Raw genomic sequence first — 27,409 nt, 5'->3', positions numbered from 1 at the left:
AATACTTTGGGGGGTGCAGTTTTTATAATGGGGTCTTTTATGGGGTATTTCTAATATGAAGACCCTTCAAATCCACTTCAAACCTGAACTGGTCCCTGAAAAAAAGCGAGTTTCAAAATTTTGTGAAAAATTGGAAAATTGCTGCTGAACTTTGAAGCCCTCTGGTGTCTTCCAAAAGTAAAAACATGTCAATTTTATGATGCAAATATAAAGTAGACATATTGTATATGTGAATAAAAAAAAAAATATTTGGAATATCCATTTTTCTTACAAGCAGAGAGCTTCAAAGTTAGAAAAATGCTAAATTTTCAAATTTTTCATCAAATTTTGGGATTTTTCACCAAGAAAGGATGCAAGTTACCATAAAATTTTTACCACTATGTTAAAGTAGAATATGTCACGAAAAAACTATCTCGGAATCAGAATGATAACTAAAAGCATTCCAGAGTTATTAATGTTTAAAGTGACAGTGGTCAGATTTGCAAAAAATGGCCAAGTCCTTATGGTGAAAAAGGGCTCAGTCCTTGAGGGGTTAATGTATTGTAGTACTGACCACATGTTAACCACTGTTAACCATTAGTTTTAAAAAAGAACCTAATTTTGTTCAATCTAAACTGGATTTTTTTCCACTAGGTGTATCCTGGTGTTCCCCAACCTGTGGACCTCCATCACAACTACAACTCCCAGCATGCCCAATGTGTTCCCTGCTGTCAGTGCATGCTGGGATTTGTAGCTTTTGGACAGCTGGAAGGCTGCAGGGGAACACTGCACTAAGTACTCCCCTCCAGGAGTATTCTCTCCCTGTATATTCATCCCCCAAAGCACCTCACAACCTATGCACTAAGCCTGTAAGTCCCATTGTCCCTCCGTGTACCCCATCACTAACCTCAGTGCACACCCTGCTCTGAAGAAACAGGAGGGAGAGGAGGGTCACGTGACTGCCCCTAACCACGTGACTCGGTCCTCACCAGCACATCCCATTCTAGACACAGCCCTGCAGAGAAGTTAGTGGCCTGGGTTAGTGTGACTTCACTATGTGTGGGACGATACAATTATACTACATACAGTGTATATCTATTGTGTGTGTATATATATATATATATATATATATATATATATATATATGTGGCTGGCTAGGCATGCCGGGAGATGTAGCTTTGCAACAGCAGGTTGGAAATCACTGATCTATTCTCATGAAATATGGTTTGTGTATATATATATATATATATATATATATATATATATACACATATAAAGGATAGATATATATACACATATAAAGCATGTATGTGTAGTACAAGGATATGTATATATATATATATATATATATATATATATATATATATATATTATTTCTTTTATTTAGTATTTCATATATTTTTGTATCTGCATAGGTATATAATATACAGTAGGTGTGTGTTTATATATTTATAATATATGTTTGTGTAAAGGGTTATATCTGTGATACTTGTAATATATCTGTGTATTATATACTGTACGTATAGGGCAGTAGTCGGTAGTCAAAACGGTAGACCTCCAGATGTTGCAAAACTACAACTACCAGCATCTGAAGGTCTATAGCTTGGAGACCGCTGATAAAGACCACTGATGTCAGAGTTTTCCAAACAGTGTGCCTCCAGCTTTTGCAAAACTACAACTCCTAGCATGCCGATGCATTGCCATAGAATGAGATTTGCCATAGAATGAGATGCTCCGCCTCCATCACATCCTATTGGCTCACACTTGTCACGTGACATATTTAAATGTCACGCATCGATGCGCACAGCAGTCTCAGATTGGCTATCACAGGGAGAGGATCTCCTCTCCCTGTGATAGCTGAAGCTGCGCGGAGCTCTCATGGCCTCTGTGGCCCGACAGAAGTTCACACATGTACGCAGCTCATACGGCTGCCTCATATACATTTACTCTATTATTACATGTACTATTGATCCACAGCGCTACCGGGATCCCTATGCCCAATGGCGCTGTTATCAGTGTGCGTCCCTGCGAGCGCCCCACGCCCGCAGCTCTACTCCCCGTCCCCCGCAGCTCTACTCCCCGTCCCCCGCAGCTCTACTCCCCGTCCCCCGCAGCTCTACTCCCCGTCCCCCGCAGCTCTACTCCCCGTCCCCCGCAGCTCTACTCCCCGTCCCTCCGTAGCTCTACTCCCCGTCCCCCTGTAGCTCTACTCCCCGTCCCCCGCAGCTCTACTCCCCGTCCCTCCGTAGCTCTACTCCCCGTCCCCCGCAGCTCTACTCCCCGTCCCCCGCAGCTCTACTCCCCGTTCCCCGCAGCTCTACTCCCCGTCACCCGTTAACGCTCAGGGAGCGGGGAACAGAAAGTAGAGCATCGGGCGCAGGTAAAGTAGTACTGTGCATGCGCAGCAGTACGCAAATAACTTTACCTGCGCCCGATGCTCTACTTTCTGTTCACCGCTCCCTGAGCGTTAACGGGTGACGGGGAGTAGAGCTGCGGGGGATGGGGAGTAGGGGGACGGGGAGTAGAGCTACGGGGGACGGGGAGTAGAGCTACGGGGGACGGGGAGTAGAGCTGCGGGGGACGGGAAGTAGAGCTGCGGGGGACGGGGAGTAGAGCTGCGGGGGACGGGGAGTAGAGCTACGGGGGACGGGGAGTAGGGGGACGGGGAGTAGAGCTACGGGGGACGGGGAGTAGAGCTACGGGGGACGGGGAGTAGGGGGACGGGGAGTAGAGCTACGGGGGACGGGGAGTAGAGCTACGGGGGACGGGGAGTAGAGCTACGGGGGACGGGGAGTAGAGCTGCGGGGGACGGGGAGTAGAGCTGCGGGGGACGGGGAGTAGAGCTGCGGGGGACGGGGAGTAGAGCTGCAGGGGACGGGGAGTAGGGGGACGGGGAGTAGAGCTACGGGGGACGGGGAGTAGAGCTACGGGGGACGGGGAGTAGAGCTGCAGGGGACGGAGAGTAGAGCTGCGGGGGACGGGGAGTAGGGGGACGGGGAGTAGAGCTACGGGGGACGGGGAGTAGAGCTACGGGGGACGGGGAGTAGAGCTACGGGGGACGGGGAGTAGAGCTACGGGGGACGGGGAGTAGAGCTGCGGGGGACGGGGAGTAGAGCTGCGGGGGACGGGGAGTAGAGCTGCGGGGGACGGGGAGTAGAGCTGCGGGGGACGGGGAGTAGAGCTGCGGGGGACGGGGAGTAGAGATGCGGGGGACGGGGAGTACAGCTGCGGGGGACAGGGAGTAGAGCTGCGGGCGTGGGGCGCTCGTGGGGACGCACACTGATGACAGCGCCATCGGGCATATGGATCCCGATAGCGCTGTGGATCAACAGTACATGTAATAATAGAGTAAGTGTATATGAGGCAGCCGTATGAGCTGCGTACATGTGTGAACTTCTGTCGGGCCACAGAGGCCATGAGAGCTCCGCGCAGCTTCAGATATCACAGGGAGAGGAGATCCCCTCCCTGTGATAGCCAAACTGAGACTGCTGTGCGCATCGATGCGTGACGTTTAGATATGTCACGTGACAAGTGTGAGCCAATAGGATGTGATGGAGGCGGACCATCTCATTCTATGGCAAATCTCATTCTATGGCAATGCACCGGGACAGCCCTTGGTTTGCTGGACATGCTGGGAGTTGTTGTTTTGCAACAGCTGGCGGCCCTGTTTGAAAACCACTGGTCTATGTCAGCGATTCCCCCCACACACCTATGGTACTCCAGCTATAGCATAACTACAACTTCCATCAGAGCACGCTAGTAGTTTTGCAACAGCTGGAAAGCAGCAGGTTGATTATCGCTGGTCTGTATAGAAGAGAAATGCTTATAATGTTAATAATTAGGTGTGCATTATATACAGTGTACAGTATATACTGTACAGTGCTGTATGTTATGTTAGTATAAGTGCGGTCAAGCTATCAAACCTGACTGCAGTGTTAATAAATAAGATATATCTATCTACATTTATCTATATGATGTTTTTTGGCCCAATACAGACACTGCTGATTTATTGCGGTTATTACAACATGGTACGAGTGGAGGGGGTGTAAAATACCCCATCCACACGTACCCGAAAATTTCCTGCCCAGGCTTGCTGGAAGTTGTTGTTTTGCAACAGCTGGGGGCACACTGGTTGGGAAACACTGATCTATAGGATGTGATATTAATGAATGCATTATTCAGATTATGTGTGCCGTGTTAGTATTTTATATATCTACGTACCTATGGTTATGTAATATAGTGTACGTATTAGAGATGAGCGAACTTACAGTAAATTCGATTTGTCACGAACTTCTCAGCTCGGCGGTTGCTGACTTTTCCTGCATAAATTAGTTCAGCTTTCAGGTGCTCCGATGGGCTGGAAAAGGTGGATACAGTCCTAGGAAAGAGTCTTCTAGGACTGTACCCACCTTTTACAGCCCACGGGAACACCTGAAAGCTGAACTAATTTATGCAGGAAAAGTCATCAACTTCCGAGCCGAGAAGTTTGTGACGAATCAAATTTACTGTAAGTTCGCTCATCTGTAGTACGTATAGTGCAGGTTTGTATGTTACACTAACATATAAAAAGATAAATAGATGTGTATATATCGTCTTTTTTGGAGTATGTATGCGTATATGTAAGGCTGGGTTCACACTACGATTTGAACTACGGTTCCCGTATACGGCTGGGAGGAGGGGTGGGCGGGGCTTAATCGCGGCGCCCGCACTCAGCCGTATTGGGGAACCGTAGTTAATGTATGTATATGAGCCGATCGGAGTGAACTGCAGCCTCCGGTCGGCTGCTTTTTCGGCCGTATGCGGTTTCCCGACCGCAGGCAAAAACGTGGTCGACCACATTTTTGACTGCGGTCGGGAAACCGCATACGGCCGAAAAAGAAGCCGACCGGAGGCTGCGGTTCACTCCGGTCGGCTCATAGACATACATTAACTACGGTTCCCCAATACGGCTGAGTGCGGGTGCCGCGATTAAGCCCCGCCCACCCCTCCTCCCAGCCGTATACGGGAACCGTAGTTCAAATCGTAGTGTGAACCCAGCCTAATATGTATATATTTATTAGACACACATAAATACTAGTGTGTAGGAGTCTATGTTTCCACCATGTGTTTGGATCCTGTTGAAAGATATTACTATTTATAGGCCACATTGCCATTTACAACAGGATGCACCAGGGCCCAGACATGCTTGTTTTACTTCCTATTAAAGAACACGATCCAGACAGATCCTGTTTTACTTACAATTACAGGACGGCCATCCTGTTTGCATCCTGTTTAACCCCTTAAGGACCGGAGGTTTTTCCGTTTTTGCATTTTCGTTTTTTGCTCCTTGCCTTTAAAAAATCATAACTCTTTCAAATTTACACCTAAAAATCCATATGATGGCTTATTTTTTGCGCCACCAATTCTACTTTGTAATGACGTCAGTCATTTTGCCCAAAAATCTATGGTGAAGCGGGAAAAAAAATCATTGTGCGACAAAATTGAAAAAAAAAACGCTGTTTTGTAACTTTTGGGGGCTTCCGTTTCTACGTAGTACATTTTTCGGTAAAAATGACACCTGATATGTATTCTGTAGGTCCATACGATTAAAATGATACCCTACTTATATAGGTTTGATTTTGTCGGACTTCTGGAAAAAATCATAACTACATGCAGGAAAATTAATACGTTTAAAATTGTCATCTTCTGACCCCTATAACTTTTTTATTTTTCCGTGTATGGGGCGGTATGAGGGCTTATTTTTTGCGCCGTGATCTGAAGTTTTTAACGGTACCATTTTTGCATTGATAGGACTTATTGATCACTTTTTATTCATTTTTAAATGATATAAAAAGTGACCAAAAATGCACTATTTTGGACTTTGGAATTTTTTTGCGCGCACGCCATTGACCGAGCGGTTTAATTAATGATATATTTTTATAATTCGGACATTTCCGCACGCGGTGATACCACATATGTTTATTTTTATTTTTATTTACACTGTGTTTTTTTTTTTATTGGAAAAGGGGGGTGATTCAAACTTTTAATAGGGGAGGAGTTAAATGATCTTTATTCACTTTTTTTTTTCACTTTTTTTTTGCAGTGTTATAGGTCCCATAGGGACCTATAACGCTGCACACACTGATCTTCTATGTTGATCACTGGTTTCTCATAAGAAACCAGTGATCAACGATTCTGCCGGATGACTGCTCATGCCTGGATCTCAGGCACTGAGCAGTCATTCGGCGATCGGACAGCGAGGAGGCAGGAAGGGGCCCTCCCGCTGTCCTGTCAGCTGTTCGGGATGCCGCGATTTCACCGCGGCTATCCCGAACAGCCCACTGAGCTAGCCGGGATGCTTTCGGTTTCACTTTAGACGCGGCGTTCAACTTTGAACGCCGCGTCTAAAGGGTTAATAGCGCGCGGCACAGCGATCAATGCCGCGCGCTATTAGCCACGGGTCCCGGCCGTTGTTAGAGGCCGGGCCCGACCCGCTATGACCGGGATCGGGAGTGGACACATGACGTTCCAGTACGTCATGTGTCCTTAAGGGGTTAAAGGGGTACTCTGGTGGAAAACTTTTTTTTTTTTTTTAAATCAACAGGTGCCAGAAAGTTAAACAGATTTGTAAATTACTTCTATTAAAAAAAATCTTAATCCTTCCAGTACTTATTAGCTGCTGAATACCACAGAGGAAATTATTTTCTTTTTGGAACACAGGGCTCTCGGCTGACATCATGACCACAGTGCTCTCTGCTGACATCTCTGTCCATTTTAGGAACTGTCCAGAGCAGCATATGGTTTTTATGGGGATTTTCTCCTACTCTGGACTAGGAGTGGGCGGTATACCGGTTCATACCGAATACCGACATTTTTGGGCTGCACGATATGAATTTTAGCCCATACTGCAATACCGGTTGGGCCCCTCCCCATTGGGAATAAATTATCAGCCCAGCGTTGCGCTGTCCCCACATCGGGGAACTAATCATACGTGACCTGCCTGCGCTGTTCTGCTTCCCCCCCCCCCAATTAATTATCAGCCCAGCCGGCGGGGTACTACTCACATAGGTCAAGCACTGCCCTCCTCCTCTTTGTTGCGGGCCGACACCGGCGCTGGAACTCTATACTGTAAGTCAGTGGTCTCCAACCTGCGAACCTCCAGATGTTGCAAATCTACAACTCCCAGCATGCCCAGACAGCCAACGCTGTCCGCGCATGCTGGGAGTTGTAGTTTTGTAACAGCTGGAGGTCCGCAGGTTTGAGACCACTGCTGTACGCTGTATCCCTATGCCCAGGCTGCAAAAGATAAAGAAAATAAACTTTTAACTTACTTACGTCGGCGAGCCGTCAGCCTATCACCGCAAAATACACTACATATATGCTACGTGGGACCGTACCCTAAGGGCACATCCTACTCACACTTCTCAGGCTACGTTTCCACTTGGTTTTTTTTCTGGCAGTTTTTGGAAAACTGCCACTGCAGTAAGTGTATTCAAAAGGAGTAGGACATTTAACCCCTTCAGGACCAAGCCCATTTTGGCCTTAAGGACCAGAGCGTTTTTTGCACATCTGACCACTGTCACTTTAAACATTAATAACTCTGGAATGCTTTTAGTTATCATTCTGATTCCGAGATTGTTTTTTCGTGACATATTCTACTTTAACATGGTAGTAAATTTTTGTGGTAACTTGCATCCTTTCCTTGTGAAAAATCCTAAAATTTGATGAAAAATTTGAAAATTTTGCATTTTTCTAACTTTGAAGCTCTCTGCTTGTAAGGAAAATGTATATTACAAATAAAAAAATTTTTTATTCACATATACAATATGTCTACTTTATGTTTGCATCATAAAAGTGACGAGTTTTTACTTTTGGAAGACACCAGAGGGCTTCAAAGTTCAGCAGCAATTTTCCAATTTTTCACAAAATTTTCAAACTCACTATTTTTCAGGGACCAGTTCAGGTTTGAAGTGGATTTGAAGGGTCTTCTCATTAGAAATACCCCACAAAAGACCCCATTATAAAAACTGCACCTCCCAAAGTATTCAAAATGACATTCAGTCATCATTTTAACCCTTTAGGTGTTTCACAGGAATAGAAGCAAAGTGAAGGAGAAAATTCACAATCTTCATTTTTTACACTCGCATGTTCTTGTAGACCCAATTTTTAAATTTTTACAAGGGGTAAAAGGAGAAAATGTATACTTATATTTGTAGCCCAATTTCTCTCGAGTAAGCACATACCTCATATGTCTATGTAAAGTGTTCGGCGGGCGCAGTAGAGGGCTCAGAAGGGAAAGAGCGACAAGGGGATTTTGGAGAGTACGTTTTTCTGAAATGGTTTTTGGGGGCATGTTGCATTTAGGAAGCCCTTATGGTGCCAGAACAGCAAAAAACCCTCACATGGCATACCATTTTGGAAACTAGACCCCTTGAGGTACGTAACAAGGAATAAAGTGAGCCTTAATACCCCACAGGTGTTTCACGACTTTTGCATATGTAAAAAAAAAATATTTTTTTTTCACTAAAATGTGTGTTTCCCCCCAAATTTCACATTTTTCCAAGGGTTAATAGCAGGAAATACCCCCCAATATTTGTAACCCCTTCTCTTCTGAGTATGGAGGTACCCCATAAGTTGACCTGAAGTGCACTATGGGTGAACTACAATGCTCAGAAGAGAAGGAGTCATATTTGGCTTTTTGAGAGCAAATTTTGCTCGGGGGGCATGTCGCATTTAGGAAGCCCCTATGGTGCCAGAACAGCAAAAAATACCCACATGGCATACCATTTTGGAAACTAGACCCCTTGAGGAATGTAATAAGGAATAAAGTGAGCCTTATTACCCCACAGGTGTTTCATGACTTTTGCATATGTAAAAAAAAAAAAAAAAAAAATTTCCACTAAAATGTGTGTTTCCCCCCTAATTTCACCTTTTTGCAAGGGTTAATAGCAGAAAATACTCCCCAAAATTTGTAACCCCATCTCTTCTGAGTATGTAGGTACCCTATAAGTTGACCTGAAGTGCACTATGGGCGAACTACAATGCTCAGAAGAGAAGGAGTCATATTTGGCTTTTTGAGAGCAAATTTTGCTCGGGGAGCATGTCGCATTTAGGAAGCCCCTAAGGTGCCAGAACAGCAAAAAAAAACACACATGGCATACCATTTTGGAAACTAGACCCCTTGAGGAACGTAACAAGGGGTACAGTGAGCATTTACCCCCCACTGGTGTCTGACAGATCTTTGGAACAGTGGGCTGTACAAGTTTTCATTTTCATGGACCACTGTTCCAAAGATCCGTCAGACACCTGTGGGGTGTAAATTCTCACTGCACCCCTCATTACATTCCGTGAGGGGTGTCGTTTCCGAAATGGGGTCACATGTGGGGTTTTGTTTTTTTTGCGTTTGTCAAAACCGCTGTAACAATCAGCCACCCCTGTGCAAATCACCTCAAATGTACATGGTGCACTCTCCCTTCTGGGCCTTGTTGTGCGCCCCCAGAGCACTTTGCGCTCACATATGGGGTATCTCTGTAGTCGGGAGAAATTGCGTTACAAATTTTGGGGGACTTTTTTCCCTTTTACCTCTTGTGAAAATTTAAAGTATAGGGCAACATCAGCATGTTAGTGTAAAAAATAAAAAATGTTTACACTAACATTCTGGTGTAGACCCCAACATTTCCTTTTCATGAAGGGTTAAAGAAGAAAAAGCCCCCCACACCTTGTAACGCAATTTCTCCCGATTACAGCGATACCCCATATGTCGCCCTAAACTGTTGCCCTGAAATACGACAGGGCTCCAAAGTGAGAGCGCCATGTGCATTTGAGGCCTAAATTAGGGATTTGCATAGGGGTGGACATAGGGGTATTCTACGCCAGTGATTCCCAAACAGGGTGCCTCCAGCTGTTGCAAAACTCCCAGCATGCCTGGACAGTCAACGGCTGTCCGACAATACTGGGAGTTGTTGTTTTTCAACAGCTGGAGGCTCTGCTTTGGAAACAGTGGTGTACCGGACGTTCTTATTGGGGGAGGGGGGCTGTGTAAGGGTATGTGTATATGTAGTGTTTTTAACTTTTTATTTTATTTTGTGTTAGTGTAGTGTAGTGTTTTTAGGGTACAGTCACATGGGCGGGGGATTACAGCGAGTTTCCCAGCGCAAAATTTGCTGCATCTCAAGATGCGAGAAACCCACTGTAAAAGCCTCGCCCATGTGAATGTACCCTGTACATTCACGGGGGTGGCGGGGCGGGGGGGGGGGGCTTGCATCAGCTGTTGCAAAACCACAACTCCCAGCATGCATGGTCTGTTAGTGCATGCTGGGAGTCATAGTTTTGCAACAGCTGGAGGCACACAGGTTAGGAAACACTGAGTTAGAAACAGACAATGTTTCCCAACCAGTGTGTCTCCAGTTGTTGCAAAACTACAACTCCCAGCATGCCCAGACAGCTGAAGGGCATGCTGGGAGTTGTAGTACGGCAACATCTGAAGGGCCAGATGTTGCTGAACTAAAACTCCCAGCATGCCTGGACAGTCAGTGCATACTGGGAGTTGTAGTTTTGCAACAGCTGGAAGAGCACAGATTGGAGACCATTATACAATGGTCTCCAAACTGGGGCCCTCCAGATGTTGCAAAACTACAACTCCCAGCATGCATGGTCTTTAGTGCATGCTGGGAGTTATAGTTTTGCAACAGCTGGAGGCACACAGGTTAGGAAACACTGAGTTAGAAACAATGTTTCCCAACCTGTGTGTCTCCAGCTGTTGCAAAACTACAACTCCCAGCATGCCCAGACAGCTGAAGGGCATGCTGGGAGTTGTAGTTCGGCAACATCTGAAGGGCCAGATGTTGCTTAACTAAAACTCCCAGCATGCCTGGACAGTCAGTGCATGCTGGGAGTTGTAGTTTTGCAACAGCTGGAAGAGCACAGATTGGAGACCATTATACAATGGTCTCCAAACTGAGGCCCTCCAGATGTTGCAAAACTACAACTCCCAGCATGCCCAGACAGCCAAAGGCTGTCTAGGCATGCTGGGAGTTGTAGTTTTCAGACTCCTAGAAGCAGCAGTGAAGATCTTCACTGCTGCTTCTGAGGACCACATACTTACCCGTCGCTGCTCGTCCACGTGGTTCGGTCCTGCCGCTGCTCCTCGGTCCCGCCGCTGGATCAGGTAAGTCCGCCGGTCCCCACGTGTTCCCCCCGAATGCCGCAGGTCCCCGCGAGCCCCTGCAGCCTTCGTCCCCCGTTCTGCCCGACTTCCAGGGGCGGGCAGTGCGGGGGATCTGAACTTTCACCCCAGATCACTGTGATTGGTCCACAGGGACCAATCACAGTGATCGCTGACCAGGACCATCAATTGATGGTCCTGGGGGTGAAGCAGAAGTTGTCCCCTGCTGGAAACAGCGGGACTTCTGCCAGTTAACCCGTGCGATGCTGCGCATCGCCGGGTTAACTGCATGTCATTTATAAACGCCGGGATGCGCGAACGCACTGCACAACCCGGCGTTTATATATGACATTCTGCGGGAAGGGGTTAAAGGAAGGACTTACACTTCCCCTCCTTTATGGATCCACTTCTGACTTTGACTCAAAACTGAAGTGGTAGTTTCCCAAAAACTACCAGAAAAAAAAAACAAGTGGAAACTTAGCCTGAGCACATGGTATTTGTGTCAAGAGATTTCACTTTTGTCCTAAAAAAAAAAAAGTGCTGAAAATCTCTCCCAGTGTGACCATTCATAAGAAAAGAGAGACAGTGTAAGCTGCAGTGCTTGTTGATGTTACAGTAAGGGTAGGTTTACACTACAATTGTTACAGTATACATCAGTGTCCTGTTTTCGGCAGAATGCCGGCAGATATGACTAATATGGTCCAATACTCCTGTGTGTTAAAGGGGTACTCCGGTGAAAACCTTTTTTCTTTTAAATCAACTGGTGGCAGAAAGTTAAACATATTTGTAAATTACTTCTATTAAAAAAAATCTTAATCCTTCCTGTACTTATTAGCTGCTGAATACTACAGAGGAAATTCTTTTCTTTTTGGAATGCTCTCTGATGACATCACGAGCACAGTGCTCTCTGCTGACATTATTATAATAATAATAACACTTTATTTATTGTTGTCCTTATGGGATTTGAACCTAAGTCCCCAGCACTGCAAGGCAGCAGTGCTAACCACTGAGCCACCATGCTGCCCTTAGCATACATCTGCTATGCATGGTTGCTAAAATGGACAGAGATGTCAGCAGAGAGCACTGTGCTCGTGATGTCATCAGTGTTCCAAAGAGAAAGGAATTTCCTCTGTAGCATTCAGCAGCTAATAAGTACTGGAAGGATTAAGATTTTTTAATAGAAGTAATTTACACATATGTTTAACTTTCTGCCACCAGTTGATTTAAAAGAAAAAAGGTTTTCACCGGAGTACCCCTTTAAGGCTATGTTTACATGCCAGTGTCAGAGTTTCCGTGCAGAATCTGCATTGGAATTCCGCACAGAGATTCCGCAGCAGCATTGTATTCAATGGGATTCTGCTGCGCTTTGCTCTGCTGCAATTTCTGCACCACAAGTCCATTCTTTCTGCGGACTCTGCACGGAAATGCATTCTGTGGAGGCGGCGCATTCCCATGCAGTCTTAGCGCCAGCATGTTACGCTGGCATCTGCAGACTACGGAATGTTCAGATTCCTACGTGTGAACATAGCCTAACAGTATACATCGGTATCCAGTTTTCGTTGGGACGCCGATGGATACAACTAATAGGAGCACTGACGTGATGTAAACCAAGCCTAAAGCGGGGAATGGCAGCTGGTGGTTGATGTCAAGTTGAAGTCAAGCAAAGATGGCCTAAAGGAGTTCTCCATTTCCAAAATAGATTTGCCAATGCACCGTGGCTGCTCCAGATTCCCCAGCAGAAGTTACACGGACGCTGATACATGTGAATGGCTGCAACAGTCCCATGTGAATGGCTGCAACAGTCCCATGTGAATGGCTGCAACAAGTGTACTTGTCATTGGGGCACTTCTGCTGAGGACTTTGGAGTGATGAGGTGCTGCTGAACCAAGAGCAACAGAAGAGGTGTAGGTTTTTCATACTTCCTCTGCCAATATCTGCCTCCTGGCAATCGGAACACCACTTTAAGTCCTTAAAAAGGGTACTCCGCTGGAAAAAAAAAAAAATTATCAGCTGGTGAAAGAAAATTAAAGAGATTTGTAAATTGCTACTATTAAAAAATCTTTATCCTTCTAGTACTTATAAGCTTCTGAATGTTCCAGAGGAAATTCTTTTCTTTTTATATTTCCTTTCTGTCTGACCACAGTGCTCTCTGCTGACACCTCTGTCCAATTTAGGAACTGTCCAGAGTAGGAGCAAATCCCCATAGCAAACCTATCCTGCTCTGAACAGTTCCTGGAATAAACAGAGGTGTCAGCAGAGAGCACTGTGGTCAGATAGAAAGGAAATCCAAAAAGAAAAGAACTTCCTGTGGAGCATACAGAAGCCTATTTAAAAAAAAATAATAATTTGATCACATTTTTTTTTCCGTTTCATCACTCTGCCTTGAATACTGTATATGCTTTGAGACCATGACCTTATCTGTTGCACCAATGACTCACTTTAGGCACTTTAACCCCTTAAAGGGGTTATCCAATGGGATTTATATATATATATATATATATATATATATATATATAATTATTATTTTTTTGTTACAACTTTGCTAACTTTAAAGTCTATTAAAAAACAAAAAAAAAAACAAAAAAAAAAAACTAAAAACTTTCCCCTGATGTATTTCTCTTCCGCTCAGAAATTGTGACGCCCAGAGAGTGAAGTCACACTGCCCCTCAGCCAATTACTGGCTGAGGTGGACATCGCCGTACACGTGATAATCTTGATGGGTTCATCAGGTCTCACACAACTTTCTTGCTAACTCTTAGGCTGCTTTCACACTATAAAATTCATCCGTTTTAAAGCTCCCTTTGATGTTCCGTTATGAAAACCCTGAAAATCGGCCATTAAACATCCGTTACAAAATCCCATACGTCCGTTAGAAAATCCCATTAGAGTCTATGGGATTTTTACATTATCCGTTTTAATCCGGTATAGTCCGTTATTAACGGATGTTATTTTGTAAAGGAAGATAGTAACGGGAGAAATAGTGCATGTACTATTTCTTCTGTTCATTCTCCCGTCACAAAATAACATCCATTATTAACGGACTATTACGGATTAAAACGGATAATGTAAAAATCCCATAGACTATAATGGGATTTTGTAACGGACGTTTAATGGCCGATATTCAGGGTTTTCATAACGGAACATCAAACGGATCTTTAAAACGGATGAATTTTATAGTGTGAAAGCAGCCTTAGGATGGGGGGCATTCTGAGTGTTCATTGCAGGAATCCTTACCGCCGTAAACTGTAAACCTGTAAGTGGCAATCTCAGACAGTTCATATAGTTTCACGCCATACCATGCCTTCTTTTTGTCCTTTGACTATTCTCCCCCAATGGCAGATGTTGGGGGAGAAAAGGAACAGGCAGTTGGATTTTAGCTGTACAGTCCTTTACTTGGGGAGTCTGGCAGCAGTTGACACAGCGACCCACCAGTAGAAAACATGTTTGACCAAGCGGAATGTACATGTATAAAGGTGATATCAGTAGAGAGTGCTTTTGGCCAATGGAGTGTTCAGCCGACCCTGTCTGAGAAGGGTCTGGTTGTTGAGCAAGAACACTGAAAACACAGTGGTGGACAGTAAGGAGTAGGTTGAAGGTGGAGTAAATGAAGGGTCAATGGCGCTTTTGCATATAATGCATAGTATGTGAGATGGGCTTTGGTGAATGAATATACTGTAGGAGAATGTCCTGGAGTATGTGGGGAGCTAGTGCTTGTGAGTGTTCCCCAACTTGTTACTCCAACTCTGCAAAACTGCAAGTGTTCATGTGTATAGGGGGTTCAGTGGTGATAACATCAACCAAACTAAATTCAATTCAAATGTGAATAAGTATGGAGCATGTTGGCAGCCAATCCGCATTAAAAAACACCCATGCATTATATGATGCAACACAACATTCTCGATTAAAGGGGTATTCCAGGAAAAAAAAATTTTTTATATATCAACTGGCTCCAGAAAGTTAAACAGATTTGTAAATTATTAAAAAAAGAGACAAAAAATACCCAGACCTCAAGAGAGGTAAACTATATGAATACAATTGAAGGAAACAAGGATCGTGCTTCAATTATAATAGGATATAGATTTTATTAAAAAATTAATATAATATATTCCACCTTCCAAGGGGCCCCTTGTGAGAGGAGTAAACAATGACCTAAAATTGATGACCTGAAATAGACCATCACTGGTAACTAATTAATATCACAGAATGCACTAGTAAACTGGAACAGTTGAAAACAAATTGCACTGAAATAGTGAAGGCAAAATGGACTAATATGGACTGAAAGAGTTAAAGACACTTGAATTGCCGGAAAGTCTCTTGGAAAACAGTCCTTTTCACTGGAGAGATGATAATGTAATATTGTAACAAGTTCCTCTTAATGGATGGCAATGAAACAATGTTTGGTATGTTAGGCTGGGTTCACACTACGTTTTCTCCCATACGGGAGCGCATACGGCAGGGGGGAGCTAAAACCTCGCGCTCCCGTATGCCTTTCTATGCGCTCCCGTATGTCATTCACTTCAATGAGCCGGCCAGAGTGAAACGTTCGGTCCGGTCGGCTCATTTTTGCGCCGTATGCGCTTTTACAACCGGACCTAAAACCGTGGTTGACCACAGTTTTAGGTCCGGTTGTAAAAGCGCATACGGCGCAAAAATGAGCAGACCGGACCGAACGTTTCACTCCGGCCGGCTCATTGAAATGAATGACATACGGGAGCGCATACGGTGACATACGGGAGCGCGAGGTTTTAGCTCCCCCCTGCCGTATGCGCTCCCGTATGGGAGAAAATGTAGTGTGAACCCAGCCTTAAACTGAGGAAGTATTAATGTTCACAGTTGCTAGTTTCACTGTATCACTGTGTTAGGACAGATAACAAGCAGCTTGGTGGTACATTACTGGTCCTGAGAGCGGAAGACTCCCATGAGGCTGGATGGATCTAGCACTTGGATGGTCACTGCAGGTGGGCTACCTCCGAGTCCCGGCGCTGGCAGGCGTCGGGGATGAACCCTTGCAGAGGTGGCACTCGCTGGTGGAAAAGTCCTGCCGTGGAGACCAGATCTGCAACAGACCGGTAGTAGATGCCTCTGCCTCGTGAGGGTGGCGTGTGATGTCAGTGCCAGCACCTGCAGGATGTGCTTTGATTTCACGGCTCGCTGAGAATCCACTCCAAACTAGATGTATATTATGGACCGGAGCGGCAAGATCAACAGGGTCGTCTCCGGACCGTCAGTGATAGTCCGCAAACTGACTAGACGCGTTTCAGGGTATATGAATGGACCCTTTCTTCAGTAGTCAAGATTTGTAAATTACTTCTATTAAAAAATATTAATCCTCTTAGTACTTATGAGCTGCTGAAGTTGAGTTGTTCTTTTCCATCTAAGTGCTCTCTGATGACACATGTCTAGGGAACCACCCAATTTAGAAGCAAATCCCCATATCAAACCTGCTACTCTGTGCAGTTCCCGAGACAAGCAGAGATGTCAGCAGAGAGCACTGTTTCCAGACAGAAAACAACTCAACTTCAGCAGCTGAAAATTATTGAAAGGATTAAGATTTTTTAATAGAAGTCATTTACAAATCTGTTTAACTTTTTGGAGCCAGTTGATCTAAGAAAAAAAGTTTTTTCAGGGAAGATTTACGAAAACTACTGTAACCCTGGGGCCTCTGATCACACTATATAGAACTGCCTATAAACCTACAAGACAAATATTGCATAAGAAAAGTTATGTATTAAAATATGTATACTTTATTAAGCTAATATTAAAAACCTAAAAGATTATGGGGTAGATTTATTAAAACCTGTCCAGAGAAAAAGTTGCTGAGTTGCCCATAGACTTGTATTGACGGGGCGGGCCGTGACGTCACGAGGGGGCGGAGCCGTGACATAACGATGCTCCGGCCCCTGTATTGCCAGTCATTACGTGCAGAGCGATCTCGCTCTGCGCAGTAATGATAGTGGGGTGCTGCAGCAGCGATCCCCGGGGTCCCCAGCAGCGGGACCCCGGCGATCTGACATCTTATCCCCTATCCTTTGGATAGGGGATAAGATGTCTAGGGGCGGAATACCCCCTCCCATAGACTTGCATTGAGGGGGCGTGCCCGTGATGTCACAAGGGGCATGGCCGACCCCCGCAGCACGAAAACAGCGTTCGGTACATTTTCTTCCGAACGCTGGCCAGTGGAGTACCCCTTAAGTGCAAATGCATTTACCACCTTGTTTTGAAACGGGGAGACCACACTGAGCGCCAGCCCCAACAGCGACGTTTCAGTATTGAGCTTCTTCCTGGGGGAATCTTTTCCCCTCTTTTACATTTAGTAATTTATGTTTTCTTTTGTTTTTCAGTGACCCTGCGTGAAACCATCTTTTTTTCACTAAGATTATTTAGTATAATTCCTATCAGATTGTACATTTCCTATAGACTTTTTGTTATTTAACACTTACACCATTTTTGTATTCCTCCCTAGGTGCCTGAAGTTGACCAAGTTGATGTCTCTTCCACAATAACCGTCCTCACTGACCCACCAAAGATGGAGAAGGACAGAAAACATGTATCTGAAAGGATATTACATGCCACTCTAGAGATCATCTATCTGTTAACTGGAGAGGTGACATATTCTGGGAATGATGCCATATTGCTGACCTTTATCTCCATTATTATAATAGGGAGTAGACCAGTCAGGTATTTGGAAAGTATAACATAAGATCAGAGTCTGTCTCTATTCACAGGGTTACACTGTAGTGAAAAAGATCCCAGGTGAAGGATGGAGCAGAGCCCAGATCCCTGTCACATTGTCTCCACCGCACTTACTGATCAATGACGGAAACAATGATCTGAAGATCCTAGAGATCACCAATAAGATTATTGAGATACTGACTAGAGAGGTGAGCTCTGCTGGTATTACGGGATCAGCCATTTTTTTTTTTTTCCCTTCATTTTTTTTATTATTTGTACAATAGGAAATCATACAGTTGTTTAATAAATAATTCTGCTCACACGCCTTTCTTCTACTGTAACCCTTTTATTAGTAAACGAAAAATAGTAAAGCCCCTAAAATTAGTCCATATTAATGGTAGTCTGTCATTAGTGTCATCCACACTTACCTGTTGGTACAGGCTTGCATTGCGGGTGACACTGATAAATATAATACTTATCACTGGCCGATACGTGGATATAGCTTCAAACATGGCTCCCAGTATTCAGGCCTATAACAAAGTATTTTAGTTTCCATGCTTCCTTATCCTGCATATATTGATATAATACTCTTTTTCCTTAAATAGTCAGAAGGGCGGTAACACGGGTCCCCTTTAAATGCCACAACAAAACTTTTTTACTTTATATTTTTTTCACGTCAGTTAGATGTCATAAATGTCTAATTACTGAGCGTCTGACGTCTAGGACACTCAACATTACCAAAATGAAAGGTTTTATGATTGTTTAGGAAATTATCCCATCACGTTAACATACATTACTTCCCTTTTTTATACTACTGTGTTATAAACAATCGCTATTTCATCATCCCTCTAAGTATGGACTTTGTGAAAAACAGGAAGAAACCTTTATCGGGGAACTTGGGTTTGTTTTGTATTTTGTTTCAGTTTACAAATTGTTATTTAAAGGGGTACTCCGGTGCTTACACATCTTATCCCCTATCCAAAGGATAGGGGATAAGATGCCTGATCGCGGGAGTCCCGCCGCTGGGGACCCCCGGGATCATGCACGCGGCACCCCGTTTGTAATCAGTGCCCGGAGCGTGTTCGCTTCGGGACTGACCGTGTGACGTCACGCTCCGCCCCTCAATGCAAGCCCACAGGAGGGGGCGTGATAGCTGTCACGCCCCCTCTCGTCGGCTTGCATTGAGGGGCAGAGCGTGACTGATTACAAACGGGGTGCCGCGTGCATGATCCCGGGCGTCCCCAGCTGCGGGACTCCCGTGATCTGGCATCTTATACCCTATCCTTTGGATAGGGGATAAGATGTGTAAGCACCGGAGTACCCCTTTAAAAAAAAAAAAGGTTTTACTCTAAATATATATTTCTATGTGCATCAGGTTCCTTTTAGATGTCAGGATGTCACCATCCATTTCTCCATAGAGGAGTGGGAGTATTTCAAAGATCACAAGGACCAGTATAATGATGTCATTATGGAAAATTTCCAGCCTCTCACATTAGTAGGTAAGGGTTAAATTTCACTGACTGTAAAAGGAAAAATTGGAACAAATAAATACAATCACCTCATATTCACACAAACAATGTATCTAGTGACTCTTTGTCGCCTACAGATGAGTCATGGAAGAGGAACCTTCCAGAATGTAGTCCTAGTCCTCTGTATTTACAAGATGGTCTGGAAAGAAATAACAAAGTCCTTCATGACAACCAGGTAGATGAAGCTAAGGAACTCATGAAATATGAGATTTACTCTTGTTCACTTTTGCTTTAGCATTATCTTCTTAAAAGGACCCCTAAACATAAAAACAAAATCTCGTTAAAAAAAATTACAATTTCAACATTTAAAATTTTTTCAGGATGCATCCTTTTTGTCAACACAGTTCTTGTGGTAATTACCAGTAGTAGCGACAATACCAACAGTAGTATACATATAGAAGTAGTAGTGCACATATAGTAGTACCCATATAGTAGTAGTACACATATAGAAGTAGTAGTACACATATAGTAGTACCCATATAGTAGTAGTACACATATAGTAGTAGTACCCATATAGTAGTACCCATATAGTAGTAGTACCCATATAGTAGTAGTACACATATAGAAGTAGTAGTACACATATAGTAGTACCCATATAGTAGTAGTACACATATAGTAGTACACATATAGAAGTAGTAGTACCCATATAGTAGTACCCATATAGTAGTAGTACACATATAGAAGTAGTAGTACACATATAGTAGTACCCATATAGTAGTAGTACACATATAGTAGTACACATATAGAAGTAGTAGTACCCATATAGTAGTACCCATATAGTAGTAGTACACATATAGTAGTAGTACACATATAGAAGTAGTAGTACACATATAGTAGTACCCATATAGTAGTAGTACACATATAGAAGTAGTAGTGCACATATAGTAGTACCCATATAGTAGTAGTACACATATAGAAGTAGTAGTACACATATAGTAGTACCCATATAGTAGTAGTACACATATAGTAGTAGTACCCATATAGTAGTACCCATATAGTAGTAGTACCCATATAGTAGTAGTACACATATAGAAGTAGTAGTACACATATAGTAGTACACATATAGAAGTAGTAGTACCCATATAGTAGTACACATATAGAAGTAGTAGTACACATATAGTAGTACCCATATAGTAGTACACATATAGAAGTAGTAGTACCCATATAGTAGTACACATATAGAAGTAGTAGTACCCATATAGTAGTACACATATAGAAGTAGTAGTACACATATAGTAGTACACATATAGAAGTAGTAGTACCCATATAGTAGTACACATATAGTAGTACCCATATAGTAGTAGTACACATATAGAAGTAGTAGTACACATATAGTAGTACCCATATAGTAGTAGTACACCTATAGAAGTAGTAGTACACATATAGTGGCAACAGCCTGATATACTTCACTGACTCACAGTTGCACAGTAGAAGTTAGCAAATATATGGATTGCTCATATGGTAAGCCATTGCCTGAGTAATACTCTAAATCCAGAAACTATACATCAGGGGAGCTATGTTAACACAGCTAACTTGAGTCTAAAGTTCTGCAAGAAAACAAAAATAAAAAAAGGGGGGGGGGGGGGGGACGACAATCTGAATGGCGCCTTCCTTAAAAGATGAGAATTGCCAGGATATACTAAAAGGCAATTTTTATTGGGGATGGTGCACCATCCCCAATAAAAATTGCCTTTTAATATATCCTGGCAATTCTCATCTTTTAAGGAAGGCGCCATTCGGAGTGTCCCCCTTTTTTTTTTTTTTTTTTTTTTATTGTATCCACCGGACTGAGAAGTTACGGGAATAGGACGCCGAGGCTGCCACCTTCTACCAACTCAGCAAGTCTACATGCAGTTTAAGGTGTTGTACTCTTAGTACAACATCACACGGTAAGGTGCAATTTATCCACACTCCTTACTATAGGATCTCGCAGTATTACACTAGGAGCGCACCTCTTTCTTCCATTTGTCCTAAAGTTCTGCAAGGGAAGCCACCGGGCTTTCCAAATATTCTTAAAGGCAAATGTGCCTTAATGTACTATGACAAATTCCCCTTCCTATATTGCTGCATAATGACGCAGATCTAGACTTACCTCCTGTCACTCCCTTGATGCCTCCGGTATTGCTGCCCTTCCTTCGGTGCGGTCCTCTTTCTGGTTGCCAGGGATTGAAGGGTCAGACTGCAGCATTGTCCCGCCTCGGCTACTGACTGGCTGATCGGCGGTGTGACATTTGACCTCCAGCACTGATCTTCTTGCTGTGGCCTAATATGTCACTCTGCTGCTCACCAGGCCAAAGTGGGACATTGCTGCGCCCAGCAATTAGCTTTCTGACCCTTTGACCCCTGGTAACCAGGAAAAGGACCACACTGGAGGACGGGGCAGCGATACCAGAGGCACTGGAGCACAGACGGAAAGTAGGTCCAGGTTCTTTTTGTTCTATGCCAGCAGTCTGGACAAAAAAAAAAAGTTAAACACCGGATAACACCCCTTTAAGAAACTTAAAAAATCTAGGTAACAACCAATGAGGTATTCAGGAGACCAAACTGGGCTCGCTGTGACCCTGATGCTAAGGTGTCAATATAGAGTATATATCAAATTTGGTAGCTACTAATTCCACATAGAGGTTGTTTCTTCGCTCTCCTAGACGCTTCATTCCAAATTTGCCTATCAGATCTATAAATAAGGAAATGTTGTTATTTTTCCAATAATGCTCATTCTAAATCAAGAAATATAATATTACTGCTGCGTTTTAGTTAGGAGCATATCAGAATAAACTTCCTGCTGATTTGTTTAGGGATCAACCGATATCGTTTTTTTAGGGCCGATACTGATAATCAGTGTAGGTTAGGACCGATAGCCGATAACTTATACCGATATTCCGGTATACGTTATCGGCTATTTATCCCCCCGCGACACCGCTGCAGATCATTGATTTAAAGCGTGCGTTTTAAATCAATGCACTGCAGTGGCTTTTGCGGTGCCATAGACCGCCGCCGCCACCCACTACTCTCCCCCTGCCTGTCCGGGGGTCCTGAGACCTATCACCACCCCCCCCCCCCCCCGACCCGCCGCACCGTCCTGTCCCGGCCCCATCGCCTCCCCCATCCCCGGTTTTATAATTACCTGTTTCCGGGGGCCACTCTACATCTGGCTCCGTTGGCATCCTCCTGAACTGTCACTGTGCGCACTGACGGTGACGTCACGTCGCGCACGTCACTGTGTAGAGCGTAACACAGGACGCAGCAGGAGCAAGAAGAAGCGTGGGCCCCGGGAACAGGTAATTATAAAACCGGGGATGGGGGGGCAATGGGGCGAGGGCAGGGCGGTGGGGGGTGCGGTGGGTCGGGTCAGGGGGGGGGGGGCGTCGCAGGGCGGGGCGGGGGGGGGCGGGGCATTATCGGCAGGGTAATTGCCGATACCGATAATGCCCAAAATCGTGATTATTGACCGATAATATCGGCCATACCGATAATCGGTCGATCCCTAGATTTGTTGGATGTGATAGATTGAAATCCATCCTTAGATGAAGACACCGATTTCACTCAAAGCACAAAAAATAAATAAAGAAGAAAAATTTACTAAATGGTATTATTTATCTGCAATCAATATTTTTTTCCATGTTACTCAATAGTCCATTATTTGTTCCTTATTCCATGAATTAGGTTGAAGTTTGGACAAATAATTTAGGAGACGTTCTAACACGGGAAAAAAATACATATGTGGCGGTCAACCAGCAGATATCTTCTACAGATATCAGTACAGGTAAGTGGTTACCATTACAACTAAAACCAATCACATCCTTTTCTTCTTCAGTGTTTACAGAAATCTCTTGCCTGCTAATAACATTTCAGACAGCTGAAAGGGCCACTTTGAATGTTCTGCCAACTGTCTACACCAGTGGTCTTCAAACTGTGGCCCTCCAGATGTGGCAAAACTACAATTCCCAGCATGCCCGGACAGCCGTTGGCTGTCCGGGCATGCTGGGAGTTGTAGTTTTGCAACAGCTGGAGGGCCACAGTTTGAAGACCGCTGGTCTACACCTTATTGTTTGCAGATTTATTGCAGAAATACAGTATGTGGACAGTTAGATTTTTGCTCCAGACCAGTATTTCCTAAACAGGGTGTCTCCAGCTGTTGCAAAACTACAACTCCCAGCATCTCTGGACAGCCTTTGGCTGTCCAGGCATGCTGGGAGTTGTAGTTTTGCAACTTCTGGAGGCACCCTGGTTGGAAAACACTGGACTAGGCTAAAGATCTTAAAGGGGTATTCCAGGATTTTTTTTTATTTGACTGTGCTACCGGGGCTGTAAAGTTAGTGTAGTTCATAATATAGTGTCTGTACATGTGTGTGACGGTTTTCTCACAATTCTTCTGTGATTTTCACCCCAATATTTCTTTTTACCAGCATACAAAATGACTGTTGTCTCAGATTTTTCCCAGGTTGCAATGCGGCCGAGACCTGACTCACTAGTCAGCTGATGACAGGGAGCCTGTCTGCTTCAATGGGTGGAGGGATCGCTTGGTGGGGGAGAGATCAACTGCAACTAATGCAACAGCTGTAGGCACCCTAATTGGAAACCACAGGTCTTTTGAATGGATGCAGCTCATTTATGTTTCAATGGGTGGGGTGGCTGATGTGTGGGAGGGAGGAAAATGGAATTATGGGATCTGTAGTGAAAAAAAGAAAACTCAAACAAGAAATTCCAGTTCACAAAAAGCTAGCCACAGTGTTATGGTAATCTCACAACATATCCATTTAGCCCCAAGACAAGTGCAGATCCTTTCTAAGCATGTCCATTACTGCCTGCCAGGTACGTACTAAAATCACCTTATGGTGGAGGACCCCTTGAACACAGATTGGTCACTTTAACCTATTGCTTTTGTTGTCCAAAGCAACAACCTTCACAGACCAACCAGGAACAAGACGTCATTCAAAAGATGGCCAACCGGAAATCCCTATGTATGGCTGTCTTTAATGTATCAGTCCAGGCTAATAGCTGAAAATCTTTATTACCAGTAAGAGCTCAGGATTTATCATGCCTTAAAGGGGTACTCTGCTAAAAACATCTCCTATCCAAAGGATAGGGGATAAGATGTTTAATTACGGGGGTCTCGCCGCTGGGCACATCATGAATGACATCACGAATGCGGAAGCCGCAAGCTTCCATGTTTCGGACGTTGCCACTGCCGGCCCAGTTATCTCGGGTTCCCAGCGGCAGGACCCCCGCAATTAGACATCTTATTTGATAGGGAATAAGATGTTTTCAAAGGAGTACCCCTTTAACCCCTTAACGACCACAGACATAATTGTACATCTTGAACATGGTTGTGAGCGTCGGAGCGGAGCTCACGTCATGCACTGCAGGACTCGCCGGTAATGGCAGACATGAGCAATTGCGCTGATGTCCGCCATTAACCCTTCAGATGCCGTGATTAATAAACGCGCACGGTTAAATAGATGATCGTAACGCCCGCGGTGCTGCCACGGGGATACGATCATCTAAAATGGCGTCAGGTGGTCCCCTCACCTGCCTCTGGCCATCTCCTGGGGTCTTCTGCTCTAATCTGAGATCTAGCAGAAGATCACCGATAATACTGATCAGTATTATGCCCTATGCATAGCACTAAACAGTATTAGCAACCAAGTGATTGCTATAGATAGTCCCCTATGAGGACATAAAAAGTGTAAATAAAAAGTAAACAAAATTTAAAATAAAAAAGTTTACATAACCCCCCTCCCCCCAAATGGAAATTGTCCCTTTTTTCCCATTTTACCCCCAAAAAGTGTAAAAAATAAAAATAAATTTAATAAACATATTTGGTATCGCCTCATATGTCCGAACTATTCAAATATAATGTTAATGATCCCATACGGTGAACGGCGTAATTTAAAAAAATAAAAAAAAATCCAAAATTGCTGCTTTTTTTGTCACATTTCATTCCCAAAAAAATTAATATAAAGTGATTTAAAAGTTTCATATACGCAAATGTAGTATCGATAAAAATTACAGATGACGGTGCCCCATATATGGAAAAATGAAAAAGTTATAGGTGGTCAAAATAGGGCGATTTTAAACATACTGATTTTGTACAAAAAGTTTTAGACTTTTTTTAAGCGGTACAATAATACAAAAGTATGTAAAGATGGTTATCATTTTAATATCAGAATAAAGAAAACATGTCATTTTTACCGTAAAGTGTACAGTGTGAAAACAAAACAAAATTGTGGTTTTCATTTAAATTTCCTCCCTAAAATAAATAACATTTTGGGTTCCCGTACCTTTTATGGTAAAATGAGAGGTGTCATTACAAAGTACAACTGGTAGCGCAAAAAAACAAACCCTTATATGGGTCTGTGGATGGAGATATAAAAGAGTTATGGATTTTAGAAGGCGAGGAGGAAAAAATTAAAAAGCAAAAATGAAATCTGCCTGGTCCTTAACCCCTTAAGGACCGGGGTTTTTTCCGTTTTTGCATTTTCGTTTTTTGCTCCTTGCCTTTAAAAAATCATAACTCTTTCAATTTTGCACCTAAAAATCCATATGATGGCTTATTTTTTGCGCCACCAATTCTAATTTGTAATGACGTCAGTCATTTTGCCCAAAAATCTACGGTGAAACGGAAAAAAAAATCATTGTGCGACAAAATTGAAAAAAAAACGCAGTTTTGTAACTTTTGGGGGCTTCCGTTTCTACGTAGTACATTTTTCGGTAAAAATGACACCTTATCTTTATTCTGTAGGTCCATACGATTAAAATGATACCCTACTTATATAGATTTGATTTTTTAAGACTTCTGGAAAAAATCATAACTACATGCAGGAAAATTAATACGTTTAAAATTGTCATCTTCTGACCCCTATAACTTTTTTATTTTTCCGTGTATGGGGCGGTATGAGGGCTCATTTTTTGCGCCGTGATCTGAAGTTTTTAACGGTACAATTTTTGCATTGATAGGACTTATTGATCGCTTTTTATTCATTTTTAAATGATATAAAAAGTGACCAAAAAAGCACTATTTTGGACTTTGGAATTTTTTTGCGCGCACGCCATTGACCGAGCGGTTTAATTAATGATATATTTTTATAATTCGGACATTTCCGCACGCGGTGATACCACATATGTTTATTTTTTATTTTTATTTACACTGTGTTTTTTTTTTATTGGAAAAGGGGGGTGATTCAAACTTTTAATAGGGGAGGAGTTAAATGATATTTATTCACTTTTTTTTTTCACTTTTTTTTTGCAGTGTTATAGGTCCCATAGGGACCTATAACGCTGCACACACTGATCTTCTATGTTGATCACTGGTTTCTCATAAGAAACCAGTGATCAACGATTCTGCCGCATGGCTGCTCAGGCCTGGATCTCAGGCACTGAGCAGTCATTCGGCGATCGGACAGCGAGGAGGCAGGTAGGGGCCCTCCCGCTGTCCTGTCAGCTGTTCGGGATGCCGCGATTAGCCGCGGCTATCCCGAACAGCCCGACTGAGCTAGCCGGCCACTTTCGGTTTCACTTTTAGCCGCGCGGCTCAGCTCTGAGCGCGCGGCTAAAGGGTTAATAGCGCGCGGTGCCGCGATCGGCACTGCGCGCTATTAGAGGCGGGTCCCGGCTTCACTATGACGCCGGGCCCGCCGCGATATGACGCGGGGTTACTGTGTAACCCCGCGTTATATCAGGAGAGCAGGACCAAGGGCGTACCTGTACGCCCTTGGTCCTTAAGGGGTTAAAGGAAAACAGTCAGCTTGCTCCCCCTGCACTAACCAGTGGTACTGGCTGCTAGTGCGGGGGACGCTGATTTGTTTGATCCCTAGACACTTAGTCTATCCAAGTCATCTTGTAACTTATGCACATCCTCTATAGACTGTACCGTGCTACAAAGCTTGGTGTCATCTGCAAAGATAGAAACAGAGCTGTTAATACCATCCTCTATATCATTGATAAATAAATTAAACAACAGCGGTCCCAGTACTGAACCTTGGGGTACACCACTAATAACCGGGGACCAATCAGAGTACGAATCATTGACCACCACTCTCTGGGTACGATCCATGAGCCAGTGTTCAATCCAGTTACAAACTAAAAT

General features: G+C 43.8%; 1 protein-coding gene across 1 annotated transcript in view; it reads left to right on the top strand.

The window, feature by feature from the left end:
* Nucleotides 1-929: 929 nt before the first annotated feature.
* Nucleotides 930-27,409, top strand: part of LOC130283193 (uncharacterized) — a 113,905-nt gene continuing 87,425 nt past the window's right edge. The window contains exons 1-6 of the mRNA XM_056532397.1: nucleotides 930-1,017; nucleotides 17,586-17,726; nucleotides 17,848-18,003; nucleotides 19,170-19,293; nucleotides 19,401-19,498; nucleotides 22,987-23,086. Coding sequence (XP_056388372.1) covers nucleotides 17,649-17,726; nucleotides 17,848-18,003; nucleotides 19,170-19,293; nucleotides 19,401-19,498; nucleotides 22,987-23,086 — 556 coding nt within the window. The 5' untranslated portion in view covers nucleotides 930-1,017; nucleotides 17,586-17,648. The remainder of the gene's footprint in view (nucleotides 1,018-17,585; nucleotides 17,727-17,847; nucleotides 18,004-19,169; nucleotides 19,294-19,400; nucleotides 19,499-22,986; nucleotides 23,087-27,409) is intronic.

The sequence above is a fragment of the Hyla sarda genome, chromosome 7 (assembly GCF_029499605.1).
Source record: "Hyla sarda isolate aHylSar1 chromosome 7, aHylSar1.hap1, whole genome shotgun sequence".
Classification (NCBI taxonomy): Eukaryota; Metazoa; Chordata; class Amphibia; order Anura; family Hylidae; genus Hyla; species Hyla sarda.
Note: the sequence above shows the minus strand (reverse complement) of the source record. Positions and strands in the feature narration are given on the sequence as shown.